The sequence below is a fragment of the Panthera pardus genome, unplaced genomic scaffold (genome assembly GCF_024362965.1).
Source record: "Panthera pardus isolate Hobbes unplaced genomic scaffold, ASM2436296v1 HiC_scaffold_21, whole genome shotgun sequence".
Lineage (NCBI taxonomy): Eukaryota > Metazoa > Chordata > Mammalia > Carnivora > Felidae > Panthera > Panthera pardus.
Genome location: NW_026526777.1, coordinates 28,274,330 through 28,294,223, shown reverse-complemented (window position 1 = coordinate 28,294,223; position 19,894 = coordinate 28,274,330). Strand labels below are relative to the sequence as shown.

The 19,894-nt window shown below is 50.2% G+C and overlaps 1 protein-coding gene across 4 annotated transcripts in view; it reads left to right on the top strand.

Moving 5' to 3' along the window:
• Positions 1 to 19,894, top strand: part of LGR6 (leucine rich repeat containing G protein-coupled receptor 6) — a 118,981-nt gene that overhangs the window by 68,988 nt on the left and 30,099 nt on the right. For all 4 annotated transcript variants that reach the window (XM_053909055.1, XM_019431590.2, XM_053909056.1 and 1 more), the window contains 2 exons: positions 8,259 to 8,474; positions 13,337 to 13,408. In XM_053909055.1, coding sequence (XP_053765030.1) covers positions 8,259 to 8,474; positions 13,337 to 13,408 — 288 coding nt within the window. The remainder of the gene's footprint in view (positions 1 to 8,258; positions 8,475 to 13,336; positions 13,409 to 19,894) is intronic.

Sequence of the window (19,894 nt, the reverse complement as noted above, 5' to 3'; positions counted from 1 at the left end):
CTGAGAGCTTCTCTGGAGAGGGACTATGTGTTATACTATTTGAATCCCAGAACTGAGAACAATACTGGCCTAACAGTAGGTATTCAGTGAATGTTTAGTGGATTTAATCCAATCCACCGGATTGAATTTTTTAATCCTTTTTGATTGAACTAAATCCAATCCGACTGAATTCAAGACCAAAGGAATGACAGTGATTGAGTTGAGACTAATGTAATGAGGGGGCATTTCAGGCAACCCCGTGGGTAGTGGGGAAATATTTGGGGGTAGCAGAGACCTTACAGGGTCCCTCATGGAACCACAAAGGGCCTTCACAGGAGGCAGGCTGTGGTCTCTACAAAGGGAGCCTGGGAGGGTGTCAGTGTGTCTGAAGGTAAAGTCATCTGAGTACTGGGGCCAAGCTGGTTGAGTGTGCCTGGTCCCTAGATGCACTAGCCCTCCATAAGCAGGGCCAGAGCATTCTATGGGCAGGGAGCACCCCCCATACACACTGTTAGAGCCTCATGGCCCTCCATGCGGAGGCTGGTGGCTGGCACTTGTGGCTGGTGCTGGGGCCTGCTGCCTGTGGAAGGCCCTGGAGCACCTCCTCGCCACTCTGCAGGTGCCAGCCTGCTCTCTGCTGGAACCCTCGCCTTCCCTGGCAGGCTTTCCGTCAGGGCTGTTGGTCCCTCCAGGCAATGAACGGCTCCCACATAGAATATTTTCCCCACAGAATAACCATTTCCATAGTGGCTGCTTTTTGTTCTTTTTTCGCTTTCAATATCCTCCCCCTTCTACCCTGCCTGTACTCCACTCCAGCCAGAGCCTGAGAGTCTCCCTGCCCCTGTACTGCCCCCTTGTCCTGCTGAAAGTCACCTCTGTGCCTGTATGTGCTGGGGATGGGGACTGGGGCTTTTGAGGTGAAAATCCAGACTGGGTTTTGCTCAGAGCAGCTAGTTGACAACTGGGTGACAAATAGTCCTTGTCCTCAAGGTACCTCACCCCCAACCTCTTCCTTACCCTCATACTCACAATCAGAAATTGAGAACAGAAGGTCTGGCCCACAGCTTTTGAGGGTTTCTGAGCTCAGGAGCAGTACTGGCTTCGTGGGCATGTGGCCTGTGCAGTTATTCAGGACTTTGGCTCAAAAGATTTAGTGCTCTGCTGTTGCCATCTTGAAATTCTCTCTATTTTTAAAAAATGTTTATTTATTTTGAGAGAGGGTAGAGAGAGAAATGGGGAGAGAGAGAATCCCAAGCAAGGTCTGGCCTGTCATTACAGAGCCGGACATGGGGCTCCATCTCATGAACCATGAGACCAGGACCTGAGCCAAAATCAAGAGTTGGATGTTCAACCTACTGAACCACCCAGGCTCCCCGCCATCTTGAAATTCTTAATCATTTTTGAATAAGGGTTTTCCATTCTCATTTTGTGTCTATCCCTGTAAATCACAAGCCCATCCTACAGGGGAAGGCCTGCATTGTGAACAGGTTCAAGCAGAGAAGCAAGTAGCTAGGTAGGAGTGAGAGTTGGGGCAGAGAAGCACACCAAACTCAGTGAGCCAGTCACAGGATGAAAGCTGTCTCTGAACCTCTGAAATGGCACCTTGGCTCTCCTCTCCTTCTCTGCAAAAATCTGATGGGCTGACAAAGGAAAGGGATACTCCAGAGCCTAATATGGGCTGTGGATACTTTCTTAGGATGGGGGACCACATCACAGAAGGGACCCTAGAAACACAGATTCTGTCTAGATAGATGAGAAACAATAGTCTTCCCTGAATGTCCCCAGCCTTGTGGAGCCCACTTCAAGCCCATCTATCTTCATGGATCCTGGTTTCTAGATTCTCTTTGCTCCTAAGGATCTTGTCCTATAATCACCATAGCCTCTCATATCACATGGCTCCAGCCTGGAGAAAGGACTCAAGTCACACATGACCTGAGTGTAATAGAACAGAAAGACCCTTGCTTTCTTCTCCCTGCTGGCCTCTTGATCCTTCCCTGGGACACGCTGACCTTTAGATTCAAAGCCAGCCTGTGTTCAGGGAGCAGGTACTATGTGACAGGCCCTGAGCTTGGAACTTCACATTCATGGTCCCTTTTAAATGAATACCTGGTGACATCTGTGGATCAGCTGGTGGTCCACTAGGAGCCCTGAATCTGTCCCTCTAGTCTTGTATGTGACTAAGATCTGGTAGGAAATAAGATGGATTAAAGAAGGAAATTCCAGAAAGAATCCATTAGGTCAATCTAATGCCCTATGGGCTGTAAGGGACTTTGGTTTCCAGATATAAATATGCTTCCTGCAGCTGAGAGAGATGTGTGTCTTTCTGTCATCCTATCCTTTTAGGGAAGCCAGGCTGATGGAAAGAAGTAGAAAGAAGCCCTGAGTTTGAGTCCCAGCCCTGCTACTCCCTTTGGGCATTTCTCTTTATCTCTCTGGGCTTCAGGTTCCTTATATAAAGTGAGTGAGGCTGCCAGGCTCCTTTAGGCTGATATAATGTGGTTCTGAGTTTACACCATTGTCCTTCTGGGTCACTGTCAGTGAGCAACTTCTTGCTGTCTAACCCAAATATCTTCTGCTGCTACTTGCTTCCTGTTAGGTCTTTATCTCCTTTTAGTCCAACAGGACCAGGCCCCCAAGTCGCCAGCTCTCTGGAATGTCCTATGGCCAGGTGACTTTCAGACCACCTGCTCCTTGGGACTTGGACTTGGAGGGAAGGGCCCCCAACCTTCACTTAAGCTTTTCCTGCCCCCTTGCCTGCCTCAGCCTCAGCTCTGGGTCGGGGGAGTGTGATAAGCCCTAGAAAGGTTAAATTGTTTCTGCAGAGCCCAAGCAAGCCCAAACTGGCCTGTGAGGTCCCAGCGAATCTGCCCTATTGCCGCAGGTAAGAATTATAGTCAGGAATCATTCAAGCAGGCTAGGCCCACGTGGGAGAAAGAGAAGGGCTGTTGGGGGTTGTTGATTTTATTCCAGAGCTTAATTGGTATAATTGCTCTTTTCTTCCTGCCAAACCAGAGTCCGTCTGGATTGGCCCTCCCACCTGTGGATGGGGAACAGCTCAAAAAGGTCCATTATTCCCAAATGGAGAATTCTGCTGGTTGCTTACAGGTTCCTTTGTCTCCCACCCAGATGCACGGGAGCCTGGCCCACTTGCCCTAGAGGGACCTCAGGACAGCCTGAACCCTGACTCAGGGGGGTCAGGCAGCTTCCTCAGACAGCACCCATCCTTCCAGATCTGAATTTATGTTTAGGGTGAGCTGGAAGTCCAGGCACATCACTCAGGCCAAGGTAGGCTTGGGCTGGGATGTGGACCCAGCATAGCGTTGCTGGATTTAGCAAATAAAAAGACATGTTGACCATTTAAATTTGGATTTCTGATAAATAACAAATAACTTTTAGGATAAGTATGTCTCAAGTAATATGTGGGTTGGAGCCCAGGTAAACCTGAATTTCAGATACAGGAAGAGAGTGGAAGGGACTTCTTGGGGGCTCCCCAAAGTTCAGAGGTCCCTGAGGGAGGGAGGGTATGTCCCATAAGAGGAGAAGGAGGAAAATAGAAGCCAGTACTGCTCCATTTTCTTCCCTGCTACCTCCCCCACTCTGCTCTGGGCTCCTCAGGAAACCCACCTCAAAGGGGGTGCTCTGTCCACACAGCCAAACCCACCAGGAGGATCCATAATTGCCAGATTCCCAGTTTCTCCCTTGGGTCCCCAGGGCCCCTGTGGATAGCCTCCTTGTTAGAAGGAAAGGTAATTCTGGGTAGCAGGCCTCAAATGGGGCATTTTGTCTGCATTTAACCTCAGTCTCTGAGATGAGCAGGTAGTCAACCTATATAGCTGAAGAAAGCAACCCAAAAGTGTTAAGAGAGGGGCTTTGTGACTAGATCTGATGGCTAAGCTCACACTTCCTTCCTGCTCACCAGAGCCCCTGGGTTAGAGTCACCACATAAAATAGGAATATTGCATGGGACTTACTAATTTTAAAAAGTTATTCCTTGTGGGTGTGCTTCGGTGGCTCAGTTAAGCATCTGACTTTCAGTTTCGGCTCAGGTCATGATCTCACTATTTCGTGAGTTCAAGCCCCGTGTTGGGGAGAGAAAATCTGCTTGGGACTCTCCCTCTCCCTCTCTCTCTCCCTCTCTCTCTACTTCTCTCCTGCTCACATTGTCTCTGTCTCCCTCAAAATAAATAGATAAACATTAAAAAAAAATTTTTTTAAGTTATTCCCGTGTATCTGAAATTCGGGTTTACCTGGGCTCCAACCCACATATTGCATGGGACATACTTATCCTCAAAATTATGTGTATTTGTCTGAAATCCAAATTTAAATGGGCAACCTGTCTTTTTATTTGCTAAATCCAGCAACGCTATGCTGGGTCCACATCCCAGCCCAAGCCTACCTTGGCCTGAGCGACGTACCTGGATTCTGCTCACCCTAAACACAAATTCAGATCTGACTGATTTCTTCCACGTGTTCATCCCACCTTCTTCATTTGTCAGTTTGCTTGATTTCCCTCTCTGGCACGTCCCTGTCCCCAGGTATCAGGAGCAGGGTTTCAGGCACCTTCCTTCTAACATGCTCTACCACCCCGCTCCAAGAGATCTACAAGCCCAGCTGGGAGAGGCATTCTCTCCAATAAAGCAGAAAGGGGCCCCGGGGGTTCATCCAGCCCAGCCCTTTCCTGGGGAAGTATCATCCTGAGCCAGGCTTGTGCTTGGCCCAGCCTGGTAGAAGTGACCCCTCTCGGACCCTCCTGCCTCTGGGTTGCACAAAATGCAGGAGGTGGAGTAATCAGGGCCATAGGTTACATGTGAAAGTGTGCACATGTGCATGCATGGGCACACGTGTGTACTCACACATATGCATATGCATGAGAGGTAGCTTCCAAATGCCGCCAAAGCCACAGGGTAAGAGACGGTTTCCCCCCTGCCCTGCCCCAGCGCCACTTTCTGTCTGCCGCATAGCACCTTCCCTCTGTCCATATACCCGGGGCCATCGTCTACCAGGGGCTCGGTCATGGCCTCTGCCCTGATTCTCAGGCTTTGTCAAATAGAGCAGCAGGTTCCCGCCCTCCTCATGCCCCCCGTTACCAGCATCACACAGCGGTGAGGCACATGGCTTTCGGCACCAGACAACCTTGGTTGGAACCCCAGCTCTGTGACTCACTGGCTAAGGGACGCTGGGTGGCTTCATCTCTCTGTAAAATGGGGCTAATCAGACCTACGTCGTGGAATTGCTACAAGAGCACAGATCACACACTTGCACCTGGCGTATGACAAGGTCTCAGTAAGCAGAAGCATCGGTTGCTATTGGTGTCACACTTGTCACTATAGGATTGCTCCCAGCCCAAGGCTTTAGAGAGAGAGGGAGCACCCCCACCTTGGGTATTCAGGCCTCCTGGGTCTGTTCTACCCTTTAGGTAAGCAGTTGCAGAGAGCAGGACGCAGGCCTGTCTGACAAGCCATGCCCTAGCTGTCCTGGTCCCCTATATCCAGTGGGTTGTTGGGCCTTATTGATTTGACTTCCTAAGGATGTCTAAAATCTGTGCCCACTTCCCCCATCCACATTGGCCCTGTGTTGTCCTGCTTTGAGGCCTTCACTCATGATACCCCGCTTTCTACCTCTCCTTGTCTGAATCTTATCTTTTCTTAAGTCTCTCTCAAAGGTCACTCTGCCTGTGTAGTTCTAAGATTCAGGGCTTGGCTGTCTGTCTGTGGTCTCTGAGAAAGCTGGGGCCAAGATGCTGCCCTCACTGAGAGGAAGTAAGTAGGGCAGTGGCATTCTTTTTTTTTTTTTTTTTTTCAACGTTTTTTATTTATTTTTGGGACAGAGAGAGACAGAGCATGAACGGGGGAGGGGCAGAGAGAGAGGGAGACACAGAATCGGAAACAGGCTCCAGGCTCCGAGCCATCAGCCCAGAGCCTGACGCGGGGCTCGAACTCACGGACCGCGAGATCGTGACCTGGCTGAAGTCGGACGCTTAACCGACTGCGCCACCCAGGCGCCCCAGGGCAGTGGCATTCTGATGGGGTGCTGAGAAGACCCCTGGAATTGCTGGATGACTTTGTTGTGACAGGGAGCCTGCCAGGCCAGCAGCGTACTCTCCCGAGTCAGGAGCAACAGGGGTCACCATCAGGAGAGGACACTTTTTGGGACTGAATACCAGAGGGGCAAATTTTACTTCTCAAGCTTTATGGGTACGGCTATCCCTTTCTGGACCAGGAGGTTGTGTAAAGCAACTATCTCTTTGCCTGTCTTCCGGCCTCCAATATGGCCCTTCTCCTATACCAACAAGGTCAACAGAGGAATCTCTCTGAAACAGAAATCTGGCCGTTCTTCCTTCGCTTTAAACCCTTCAGTGGCTCCCTGTTTCCCTGAACATAGCATTGCTCACAGGGCCCAGCAAGCTCTGGCTCCGCCCACCTAGCTAGCTCCACCTTACATTTTTCTCTCCTGTTTCCCCTCTCTCCCCTCCTGCGGCCCTACCTGACCACTTTCAGTCTCCTACAACGCTGCACCCTCAATTTCCCATATGTCTTTGCTCTGCTTGGAATTCTTTTCCCCATCTCCTCCCCTGACCGGTTCCTCCTTGGCCACCAGGTCTGCATGTAAACATCACTTTGTCCGGGAGGCCCTTCCTGAGGCCCACACACCTGTGCTTCCCCCGTATCACTGCACTCTGAATATGGCTGACTTTCCCACTGGATTGTAAGCTACGTAAGGAAGCACAGGGACACTGTCTTCTCGGCAGCTGATACTTATCCAATGTTTCCTAAACCTGTCTGTGCAAAGAAGCATCTAGGGAGTTCTTTAGAAACAGATTCCTAGGCCCCACCCCAGACCTTCTGAACTAGACTACCCTGGGGAGGGGCTTGGGAGTCTGTATTTTCATAAGCTTCCAGTCAGACCATTAAGGGTATGGTGACCACCATTGGTATAGACTATATCTGGAGTGACATGCCTTGCCAGCAGAGGGCACCTACTGAAAGGTTTTTGGTCCCATCAGGTGAGGTTTCATGTGGGTGGGAGGTCTTTCCTAATCACAGCTTTCAAAGACTATCTCAGTCAGTTTGCTTTTCCATCTAAGGTTCCAGCATTGGCCTGCCCACCATTCCCCTTGATGGTAAGCCAGGGAGTGTCTCCAAGTGGCGCTTAAGATGTTTGGCAAGAAGAGCACTGGTGAAATGGCTTAGGGAAGAGATAGAAGCACTTCTGGACCTTCCTCTGCACACCCTGAACTCCCAGTCACATCAATTGTCCTTTAGGTTCAGGATTAGGGAGTCTTAGCGCCTTTGTGGACAAAGGCTGGGTTTCAGTGACTTAGGTGCCATATACCGTGTGGGAGAACCATGCCTCAAGGCAAAGCCTCTCTTCAAGATAGAAAAGTCTAGGAGTAGACCAATGGTCACAGGCCAGCTTGTCTGGTCCCTATAGGACCAACCACCCAGGGTGATCTGATTTCAGCCCAAGAGACCAGGAGGCAGAAGACAGTAGCATATTGGTAAAGGACATCACGGATGGGATACACCTGTAAAAAGCTAAGATGGGCTTGCCTTGCTGGGCTGAACTTCTAGATCTTTTATAATTTACATTAGAAGTTCTCATGAAACCTAAAAATCTCTGGTTTTGCACAGACAAGATCACCACCATCTGTTCACCTGTTCTGAAAAGTAGCATATCAAGGACTTCAACTGTATTATATAGGGACCTCCCATAGGTCCCATAGGTTCTAAGCAAGAAGCCCCAAGACCTTGTCAGGAGCTTCATATACTAGGAGCAAACGATACTAGGGTTGGGTGACAGGGAGTGGCTAGTGTCTTTGGGGAGGCGTTTTCTTTGCTTAGGTCCAGAGGGAGAAGATTTCCCTCTGCAAATGGTGGGAGCATCCCCACTATATGACCTTGAACCGGACAGGGTTGGGAAGAAGAGTGGCACACCCAAAGCAGGGGAGCTAGGCCATCAATTTAAAAGCCTGAGGGTATGAGGGAAATACTGGTTATCCACAGATGGGCTATGGGTTCAACATTGGGTCTGAGAGGAAGAGTTGGTATCATAAATAGGAACATATGGCATAAAGAATCAAGAATTCTGGGTTGGAATGGAGGCAAAATATGGGAGCTTGAACAGGTGGGGTATAGGATAAGTGGTGGCCAAGTCGCAGCTTTAGTCCTAGGGTACTTCAAAGGCCCTGTTGGGGTCCTGGCTGGCCCAGCTCGGCCCAGTCCCAAACCTTGCTCTGCGTCTTGCCCTGGATTGATCTTCTCCATCCTCTCTTCCACCAGGCGCCTAGATGCCAACCTCATCTCCCTGGTCCCGGAAAGGAGCTTTGAAGGGCTGTCCTCCCTCCGCCACCTGTGGCTGGACGACAATGCACTCACCGAGATCCCTGTCAGGGCCCTCAACAACCTCCCTGCCCTACAGGCCATGACCCTGGCCCTCAACCGCATCAGCCACATCCCTGACTACGCCTTCCAGAACCTCACCAGCCTTGTGGTGCTGTGAGTGCTGCTCTGCCTCCCACTCTGGGGTGGTGGGGGGAGGGGTCCTGTTGGGGGCTGCATGTTTACTCCAGAGTTGGGCTGGAAGCCTGGATTGTTTTGCTCTTCCCTACATGTTACTGAACTGTCTGGCTTCAGTTTCTCCTTTATAAAATGAGGATGATCATCCCCTATTGACCCCATGGGGATTATCATGAGGCCAAATGACAGTAGAGCTGTAGAAATGCTCTTACACCATCATCAGTAAGCAGAAATTAACCTATTTGTTTCTCACTATGCAAATATAATAACTATACCAAGCTAATTGGAATACAAGTCAAGAATCTCTTAAATGATTTCTACCATATTCAACAATCAGATGGTGCAGTCTGATGCTTTGGCACCAGGATAGGATAAATTCATCTCAGTTCCCAGGCCTGGAGAACCAGAGAAATGCCATCACTTGTAATTAGACACCAACACCCCATCAGGGTAATTACCTGGGAGATAGTATCCCTGGCAGGAATTGGGGACTGGGGTTACCTCTGCCTCCCCAGTGAGAACTTTAGAGTGCAAATTAGTTCCCAGCTAATTGCTATGAGTGATTGGTAAGTTCATAGGGTAATTACTAAGGGTTTGGAGGTCATGTATAATTGCTTTGGGTTACACACTAATTGCTAGGGAACATATCTGTTAGTGGCGCTGCTAAAATGGCAACCTTGACTCCCCTACTCTTGAAAATCTGGTGTGATTTTCCAAATCAGAGAACAGTTGATGCTTAGATCCATTTGAAAGGTGAAAAATCAGGCACCAATTTATCTAATTCTCTGTCCTGGGAGACTAGAGAACCAAGATGAATATCCTCATGGATCATGTTTTTCTATCAGGATGGCCATTCCATCTCTCCTTCTGGAAGTCACTGAGAGTATTTACACAAGGCAAACAGAGCAAGGTGATTGATCCTAGTTTTGGTGACATCCCTGTGACACCCTGAGGGAATGGGGTCAGATGTCTGCAAGAGACAAGACTGGGAAAATGAAGATCACATGATGGGTCCCAGACAAATGAACAGCAGCAGGCATTTTCAGAACTCCTATGTGGACACTGACGATTCTAAGAAGTATGAGAACAGCTGCTGCCCTCCAGGGAGGGGTTGACACTCTAGTTGAAACAGCAGAATAAATGTGGAAAAAGACAGTTAATGATGTAATGTAATGCATGCCAAGATAGCTGATGATAGATACAGGTCCATGCAAAGTAGGAATACTGGGGCGGTAAAGCAAGTGTAGAGGGTAAGAGGGAAGGCTTCAGGGGGAAGGTGGGTGGGTCCTGGACCTGGAAAGATGATGAAGAATGAGATGGTGAAGACAATGACAGTGTTCCAAGCAGTGTCGTGAAGACACTGAGGGGAAGTTGGGGTGTTTGGTGGCCGGCGAATAGGCCAGTCTGGTGGGAGCAGAGGATCCTCATGCAGAGTGTTGGAGAAAAGGCTGGAAAGGTGGGTTGAGGGACTTACAGTGTCAGAGCAGAAGGTGTGGCTTTTTTCCATCACTGGGGAAGGGGAGCTTGAAGGTTTTCAGGCAAAGATGAGAAGGAGGTATTTTAGGAAAACTGATTCAAAGGGATGGGAATGGGGAGACAGTTAGGAAGCTCTCGTTTATCAACCAAAGTCTAGTTTAAGGAGGTGGCAGAAGGAACAGAAGGGAAGACACGACGGAGGGATGTTTTGAAGGAAGAATCAATCTGATTTAGAGATTTTCAGAGGGTACAAGACCAGGAGGAAGGGAAATCAGAAATGACTCCTAAGTCTGGTTGGGAACCAGAGAATTGGAACAGTTGGCCTGCTGCAGATCCAGGAGGGGTGAGGGCCCCGCTGGGCAAAAGGAAGGACAAGAGACTAAAGAAAGAAAACCTACTGGGGCAGGAGCAAAGCTGAAGGACAGCTGGTCCCTCTGCGTGAGACAGGGCCAGAAGCATTACCCCTTTGTCCTGCCTCCAACTCACCTGAGAGGGGAAAGGAGGCTGGAGAAAGCTATCCAGGGACTATGGGACGAGCTACAGAAAGACCCAGGAGGTAGATAAGGAAGACCGTGTGATAGGAAGTAAGAAAGTTTGGTTAAACCCAAGTGGTGCCCAAGGGTCTGGCTGGAGGTGTCAGTAGATAAGTGGGGTGGAGGAGGAGGGGCTTCTCTTCAACCTGAATCCAGGGCTTGTATCAGGCTGCTCTGATATGCATGCAACTCCTTCCTATCACCGCTCTAGCACTGACAAGACCCCGGGAAAATGCTTAATCGGGTGGTGTCAGTGGTACAAATCTTGTCTCTTCATTTGAACCATAAGCCCCAACAGTCTGCCCCAGCCTAGGCTGCTGGATGTGTCCAGGATGTCCGGGCTGAATGAATGATTTGGGACAGCAAGTTGGAACTCTGGAGCCAGATATTTAGGAAGCTGAGATGGTGTAGACCAGAGATGCTGGGGGAGGTGGAGGGGCCTGGAAAATGGAGACCAGAGTTCAGCAGGAGGCAGAAGAAATGATAAGAGTTTGGTGACAGTCAGGATACAGGCATGGAGGAAACGGAGAAAATTAAAACCCCTTGGAAAGGGGCGATAGTGTATTCCCAGGATGCAAGGAGCTGTGTTTTCCCTATCAAATCAGAAACTCCATATGGGAGGGGTCTGTCTCCCCTTGGAACCTGGTGGTGCAGGTGGACAAGGATGGGGAAGGCATACAGGACCCATGACTCTCTCGACTCCCATCTCTATCCATCTGTGTTGGATGGGGTTTTCTTGTTTTGAACAACACCTTGCAGGCCTGAGGGATTTCTTCCCCTTTTAAGTGACTTCCTTTTTCTGCCTGAAAAGGCTTTTTAATTCTTTAACTTTGATAAATTAATTCGAATATGTCACAGTGTAGAATGCTCTGCATCTGATTTTCCTGAGACAACGGATGCTTCTGAGCTGCAGATTCCCTGCTTTCTCCACTTTGGAGAATTTTTCTTCTGTATTATATGTTTGAAAATATCTCCCATCTCATTTTTGGATTCTCTCCCTCTGAGACATCCATTACCCCTGTGGTTGAATCACCTTTATGTCTCCTACATCGATCCGTTACGGTTTTAGCCTTTTTGTCTCATTCAGCCGCCATTCACCATGTCACCATTGGCATTCAAAAGCCAAGTTTTTTCTCTGACACCCACTCAATTTTCAGCAGTGTTTACCCTGTTCCTTGGCTCAAATCTCTTGACTAGTTTTTTTTAATAATGTAGTTTGGGTCCCAAGTTTGTTTTTGTCGTCCACGATGCCATTTCTCTTTCATTTTTAACATTTCGGCTTTGGAATATTATTTTGGGAGATTGTTTTGTAGCAGGAGGCCACTGTGGTAAATTTCCTTCTGCCCCCCTCCATTAGTTATATTTTTTTCCTTGGCTTGGAACTTTACCTGCTTTTGGGTGCTCTCTTCTTCCCGCCCTCGGTCTCCCTGGTACATCCATAATTGCCATGTGAATCCTTTGTTCTGGCCTCTGCCTAGAAAGCTGTCAAGTTGTTCTCAGTCTGTCATCTTTGGGCCCCATAGGTTCTCCCCTCCAAGCTAAAGTTTGTGGGCTAGTATTGTGGGTAGAGGAGGTTCCGTCCGCTTTTCTGTAGTAGAAGCAGGGGGAGTGTGCTCTGAAGGGGGAGCCCAGTCTTTGTTAGACAGCCTGGCTCTGCTCTGTCTGCAGAGTCACAGTGTGTTAACTGTGTGAGTTCACTCCCTCCACCCAAGAATCCCCTTGGGCTTCAAGTCATTTCCTCCATTCAGTGAGTAGCCTGGAGCCTTTATTTTACTCCCCTGTTTCACCTGTTTCCTCTGGAAGCCAGAAGTAGGGAGGGGAAAAGAACATTATTTAGATTGGGGGGTTTTAAGGGAAATTCTCAGGATTTTGTTTTCTTGCCAATTCAGTTCCTGAAGAAAGGGGGAGATTATTAGGAGTTCCAGAGTTTTCCTTGGTCGCCAGTTTGTGCAGTTTATTTACATTAACTTATGTCTCTGTCTTTGCTTTGTTGCTACTTATATTTGGGCTGGAGACAGGGGTCTCTGCTATTTTTGCTTCTTTCATTAGGAATTAGGAGAAGAACATTCTGTCACTTATTTTCAATTCGCTATTTACCTTGGAAGTGTCTTCCAAATGGATCTTTTACATCTCGGCAACCTGTGTGCACTCTGGCCAAGCCCTTCACCATCTTGCACAGACACACGTGCTCATCTCTACCTCCCCACCTTTGTCCCCCTGTTAACTCTGCCTGGAATGTCCTTCCCTCTGCCTGTCCAGATCACCTATCCTTCAAGGCCCTGCTCTGGATCACCACCTCTATAAAGCCTTCCCTGACTCCTCTGGTCTCACCAGTCTCCCATCTCTGAGCCTGTCTACAGCCCTCTCCAGCTATAACAGAAAGCTTAGCCTTTAATTATATGTTGTCTGCAGTGGTTTGCTCTTGGCTCCCATAAGCGCGTCTGGCCACTGAGTCAGGCAGGCTGGGTCCTGGGGAGCAGGACCGTAGAAGAAGCCTCAGACTGGAGCCCTCCTGACATCAGGCCTCTCTCCAAGAGCTTAGTGGGAGCCTGCCTTGGCCTTGGCCTTGGGCACTCCTCTTGCATCTTCCTTCAATAGGCAGTTAAAACCGTGTAGCCCATGGTTAATCCAGCCTTGGAGATCGTAACTTCGGAAGTCAGTCTTGGCCAATCATTTTGTCCCTGGAGATAAAGGGCTGGACCACTGGGGTCACTCTGTCCATGCTTCTGCCTCCACTTTGCTGCTTAAGCCACCGTCTGCTCTCCACCCCCACCCCACCCCCCGCCCGATGCTGTGGGCGCCCATTCTGACGTGCCTTTCCTTCCCACACAGGCATCTTCATAACAACCGCATCCAGCATCTGGGGACCCACAGCTTCGAGGGGCTGCGCAATCTGGAGACGCTGTGAGTGCCCAGGCTGTGGTAGGGCTCTGTCCTGGTGAGGAAGGCCCGGAGGCCCGCAGGAGGGAGGGGAAGCTGGCGGAGGGAGAAGCCAGCGGGACTGGGGTGCTGGGGCCTGGCTCCAGGCCTGGTCACCCACGTGCCCCTCCCTGGCATTTTCCGTAGGATGTCACACAGAATGCATTCCTTCCTCCTGCAGGTGGGTGGGAATGTGCCCTCCGGGAGTTCAGGGTGGCCCGCGGAGGGGGAATCCAGGATCTCTGCCAGCAGAGACCATCGAAATAGTGAACACTTTAGATAGATAGGAGAGCCAGAAGAATAAGGATATCGAGCCTGGGGAATGGAAGGCTTGGGGGTGGGGCTGGGGCTGATTTGATGGCAGTTTTGACATCTGTTTAAGGGAGGCTGCTGACAGAAGGGAGGGTAATACCATGGAGTCACGCCGGTACGGTTTGCCAGTGGATCTAACTAGCTAAATGATTAATGGGGGGATGGCCCATTCAGCACTCCGGCCTGACTATAAAAAGCACCCAAGTTGTTGACGCTTAAAAAGCCATATTATTCACACATCATCATCCTGGAATTCGGTTAAGGTCAGAATGCACCCAAACCCTCCCATCATTTCCTCTGGCGTCCCGCCAGCCCCCGCAGAGTGGGCTGAGTGGGCCCCATTTGAGCAAACAACTGGCTGGGCTCTCTAAGTCCGCCGGCCATGCCAGCTGGGGTCCCGCAGCTGCCATGAGGGAGCTGGCTGCCACGGTCACCTGGTACAGGCCAGCAGCGCCCAGGAGAGGAGGACCTCCCGGGTCAGGCGTGAGCCACTGAGGTTGGGGCAGGGCTCACAGTGTCAGGGGCATGGCCACAGTGCCTTTGCCTCCCCTTCTCCACCTCCTCCCTCCTCCCCCGACAGCAAACGCATACCCGAGCTCCTGAGGTGAGAGATTTTCAAGAATCCAAAGCAGCCCAGGAGAAAATGCTGGGAGACAAGCTGCGACCTGAGGAAAGCAACGGTTTGGGGAAAACCGTTTGGCAAATCTAGCCCAGGAGGCCCGAGCTGTCTGCATTTGTGGTTGCGGAGGGGAAGGGAATGGGGGAGGCCAAGACCAATGCTCCATTTGTCTTTCCTGTGGGCGGGAGACCCAGGAGGCTGGTTGCTCTCTGGGGCTCGGCTTGAAGCACGACAAACGGCAGAGCTGGGTAGAGCTCCCCCTGTGTCCCCCCCCCCCCCGCCCCTGCAGCTGACTGAGTGCCCAGGAGTGGCATGTGGGAGGATGTACCCCAGCCTGGGGTCGGGAAAGTTGGAACCTCTCCCTGCCACTGTGCGTGACTTGGGCTCTGTGCTTCTCTTCTCTAGCCTTCAGAGACAGCTGGGCAGTTCAGACTGGACACTCTAGCCTGCTCCATCAACATACTAGAAAATTGAGGCCCAGGGAAGTGGCATACCCAGAGTTACTCCCTCAGTAAGGGACAGAGCAAAATCTAGAATGTGTTAACTGAGAAAATACCATGGAACCTTCCTAGTTTAAGACTCTGCTATCCTTAATCATCTGTGGGTGCTAGGTATTTGGGGGATCCAGATGTAAGGGAGAGCCATTGTCCTCTTAAGGCCCACACCCTCGTAGTCACCCTCCCTCGGGGGACACGAGAATTTTGGAGGCGGTGTTTGGAGGCTGAGCTACCAGGCATCAGCAGGGCAGGAAGGAGTCCAGTGTTACCTGCCCTGGAGTGTGGGGGCTGTTGGTTCTGCTGGGAAATCCAGTGGGGAGGGGACATGTATACCGGGTGTGGGTTGGCACCTCTAAAAAGCCACCTAGCAGCTCTTTCTTCACTTTTGGGGCACACTGCCTAATTCTTTCTCAATTAGCCACTGGATGGCTGCGCAGGGCATTTGGCTCAGCTCGTACTGGCTTCGTTACAAAGCAATCCTGCCGCTAAGTGCCCACTGTACCTTTCGTCTGGGAAAGTGCTTGGCTCGGTCACACAGAGCCCATGCTCTGCACCCACTGGACAGATGGGACAGGCGAGGCCAAGAGACAGGAAAAGATTTCCCGGCTTTACACTGTGGAGGCAGAATAGCCTCATTGACGAAGTCTACAGCTCGGAGCATCAGCCAGCCTGGGGAGCCTTGCCAGTCCTGCCAGCTGTGTGACCTTGGTCAAGGCGTTTGCCTTCATGAGTCTTTGCTTTCCGATCTACAATATAATACCACTAATCACACTGATCTTCTGGGGTTGACATGTGGGTTACATGAGATGATGTGTGTAAGTCTCATACAGAGCCTGGGAAACTGTGTTAGGAACCTGCCCCGCACTCCGTTCTCGTCCCCATCCCCTCTTCTGAGGGCCTCAGTCTCAACGACACCCCTTCCCTCCCCACCCCTGAGGGATAAGTTCTTCTTCCAACTTTTGATCTCCAATTAAAAGGGGGGGAAGTGTGTTCTTTATCCTCTATCCCTCCCCCGCCCCAGCATTTGCCGGGGAGCCTGCAGGGGCACCCAGATGTGGAAAGGGGGAGGAGTGGCCGGGAGAATAAAAGGAGAGAGAAAGATAGTCAAACCTTTTAATTGTTGCATAATTAGCACAGTTTGCAGCCTCAGTTATTACTTTGGAGCTTTTCATGTGAGCGTCTTACTGGAAGGGTATTTCTCCCTCGGGCCCCGTAAATCTCTGCCACTTAGACCTCTCTCATCTCCGCAGCCGAGGGGAGATCAACCCCCCTCCTCCCCCCGCCCCAGCCCAAGCTGTGGTTTGGCTCTGTCTGCTGGCTTCTCTCAGGAGAGAGAGCAGCCCCCGGTCATGCCACCTGGGGAGGAGGGGCCAGGTACAGGCACTTCTCCTCATACCTTCATCATCGTCCCGGACCTTGTCAAGAAACCCCAGCCGGAGGCAGACAGGAAAAACTCTGCCCTGCACCCGCCACCTCCTTTCTGCTCCCGCAGTGAGGGTGTCCCACCGCTGCTGGGAAATTCAGAATCAGAGATGAGCCAGCTCTCTGAACCCTTGAAGTGCTGTTTCTTCGCCTTTCCAGATCAGACCAAGTCTGGAGATTTGGGATGAGTTGCCCAAGTTTCTATAGTTTGTTTGTAAAAGCGGTGGTAAGCCACTGGCATCCAAACCCCTTGCCCCCTAATACGCTGCCCCACTTAGCGCTAACTCCTGTGAGGGCAGCTTGATTACAGGACTTCCCAGGTTGACAAGAGAAAGTGTGACCAGCAACAATTCTGAGAAGGTTCTCCCCTGGCGTCCCAGGGACGTGAAACCAGGCCTTCATGCCCTTAGGTCTGTGCCCACAAATTCGTGCTCAGAGGCCACAGGGTGCTATTCAGGCGCTATCAGATCATGATCCTTGAATCCCTAGTTATACCTACCAATAAAATAAAAGGCGGTGGGGGCGGGGGGGAAAGCCTAGCAAGTGCAATTACAACCAAAGGGGACTGCCCCCACTTCCTAGATCTGGGAAATTGATGTCTGCGTCTTAGCTAAAATTCAGAGAAGTGAGGCCTAGAATGGATCTGGGGACAACACCTCACCTCCCTCGCGCCTGGACTATGATATCCGGGCCCTGTTATCACCTCATAAAACACATCAGAGCTATTGGAGTTCATGTACTGGCTGGACCTTTCCCCATTGGAGGGGGGCCCGGGATCACAGTGGAACAGAAACCTACTGGCTCTAGCTCCCTCTATAAAGCAGGACCAGCATTCAACTGAGGTCTGGGAGGAGAGGAGGGCAAAGCAGGAATTTATAGGATTCTGTCTTATAATACAAAATTGTGCATTCCTTGTAAAACCTCCTTTGGTGCCAGATGCCCCAGAGATGTGCTTCTGCAGAATATTTTTACCTCAATAGCTGCTACGGCTGCAAAGTGCGCCCCTGTCTCCATGTCATTGAAACCAGCCACACCAACAGATTTTGCTCTAACTTAGTCCTGAGAGTATCCGACCACCTCTCAGTCCTGGGCCCAATCATCTGCCCTCAGCTGGAATGGAAAACCAGACAGGTTTTCACTGGCAGCTCTTCCAGAGCTCAGGGGCATCCTAGAGTAGAAAAAGGACTGGGCTTGAGTCAGCACACCGGCATTCAAATTTTTTTTTTTAATGTTTATTTATTTTTGAGACAGAGAGAGACAGAGCATGAATGGGGGAGGGGCAGAGAGAGAGGGAGACGCAGAATCGGAAGCAGGCTCCAGGCTCTGAGCCATCAGCCCAGAGCCCGATGCGGGGCTCGAACTCATGAACCGTGAGATCGTGACCTGAGCTGAATTCGGACGCTCAACCGACTGAGCCACCCAGGCGCCCCAGCACACCGGCATTCAGATGCTGGCTCCTCCAGCAGCATGTGACGTGCCCAAGTCACCTGACCTCTCGAGAGCCTCCGTTTCCACAGCTAGAAAATGGGGGTGATGTTCTACAATTCACACAATGATATTTACAGGGCCTGGAGTACTCTAAGTGCTCAATTTGTGTTGGCTTTCTCTTTCTGTCCTTCCATTTGATGCTGGATAGACAGCAATGGGCCTTTTCCCCCCGCCCAAGTTACTTCAATAACTTTTCTTCTTTCCTTCCCTCTTTTCCTTCCTTCCTTCCTTCCTTCCTTCCTTCCTTCCTTCCTTCCTTCATCTCATTCTCTCTCCTCCTCTTCTCCTCCCCTTCTTTTGACAGTGTGTCTTAAGGTGGCAGGCAGAGTGTTGCCCAGAGGTGTCATTCCATAGCTATCCATGGTGTGACTCATCTCCTCTATAGGGTGGCTAGGAATTCCCGGGGAATCAGGGCATGGCTACTATATTAGTTTCCTGTGGCTGCCATAACAAATTACCACAAATTTTGTGGCTTAAGAAAACCTCAGAAATGTATTCTCCCACAGTTCTGGGAGAGGCCAGAAGTCCAAAATCAAGGTATTGGCAGCGCTGATTCCTTCTGGAAGTTTGAGGCAGCATCTTTTCCCTGCCTCTCTTACCTTTGGTGGCTGCTGGCTACCCTTGGCATTCCCTGGCTTGTAGATGCGTCACTCCGATCTCTGCCTCGGTCTTCACGTGGTCTTCTCCATGTCTTCTAAGGACACTTGTCATTGGATTTAGGCCCATCCTGTTAATGCAGGATGATCTCACCTCAAGATCCTTAGCTTAATGACATCTGCAAAGGACCTTTTTCCAAATAAGGTCATATTCACAGGTTCCAGGGGTTAGGATGCAGACAGATTTTTGAGGGGGCTACAATTCAACCCACTATCGCTACCCACTGGCAGGTTCCCTGGCAAAGTGCTCTTGGGCAAGCAGATGGGTGGAGCAGAGGTTCACATGAATCTTGTCGATTTTCTTGCTAATCTTAAGGCAAGTGCTGATCATCCCACTGATAAGTTCCCACAGTTAAGAGACTCAAAGATATTTTTTTGCAGGCTGTTGGGTCTCATATCTCACTTCTCCTCACCCCCAACCTCCCCCACAACCACTTGTTGAGGAAGACGAGGCAGACATTGTGTATCCTTGTGTTACACGCGAGGAAATTGAGGCAGAGAGTGGTTGACTTGCTCAAGGTCATCCAATTCATTAAGAACCAGGACGAGAACCCGAGTTTCTCTGCCTTTGGCCTGGCTTCAGTCCGTCAGACCACACTGCCTCTCCAGGCTAACCCTGTAAGAATTGAGGAACTCTTTCCTCGCCAGTTCTTAATCATCTTACATTTGTGGGTTTATTAGCTGCAAATTTGTGGGGTTTTGTGGCTTATAGAGGAATTTATTGTTCCATATAAAACTTTTTTTCTGGCTTTCCACACAGAACCACTAATGACTTCTCACAGGCAGAAAATCGAGCTGCCCAATGAGTTTGTCTTGTGTTCTAATACCATGGCAAGTTATTAATAGTTCTTCCCGGTACAACATTCCCTTTCCCATCGCCCTGGTGCTTGGGGTAGCCAAGGTCACCATTCTTGTCACTGCTACCCTTTCCTCCTCTGCTGGCAATGGGGCCAAAGCTTCCGCTCTGAACTTCCGCTGCTCTCACAGGCACCCTGGCCAGCCCATCTGCAGTGGAGGGTGATGGGAGGTTAAGGGAGTGGGGTGGGGAGATGGGCACTGATGGAGCCCCGGGAAACCACTTGGCAGCTGGTTCTCTGGTAGACACCATAGAGAGGAAACGAAGATGTTCAGGTCTGGCCCTTAATATCTGTGGGAAGGAAGAGCTGCTAAGAATCAATAATTACCACTCTCTTTTTCTGTTTCGTTCGATTTTCTCATTTCATAAATATCTATTGCGTTTCTAGTATGTGCCAGGCCACCATTATGAACACGAGGGAAACATTTATGAACAAGAAAAATGCAGTCCCTGCTATCACAGAGACTGAAGGGTTCTAGACCAGGAGTCCTGAGTTCTTTTTTTTTTTTTTTAAGTTTATTTATTTATTTTGAGAGAGAGAGCACGCACACATGCACAAATGCGTGAGCAGGGGAGGGGCAGAGAGAGAGGGAGAGAGAGAGAGAGAGAGAGAGAGAGAGA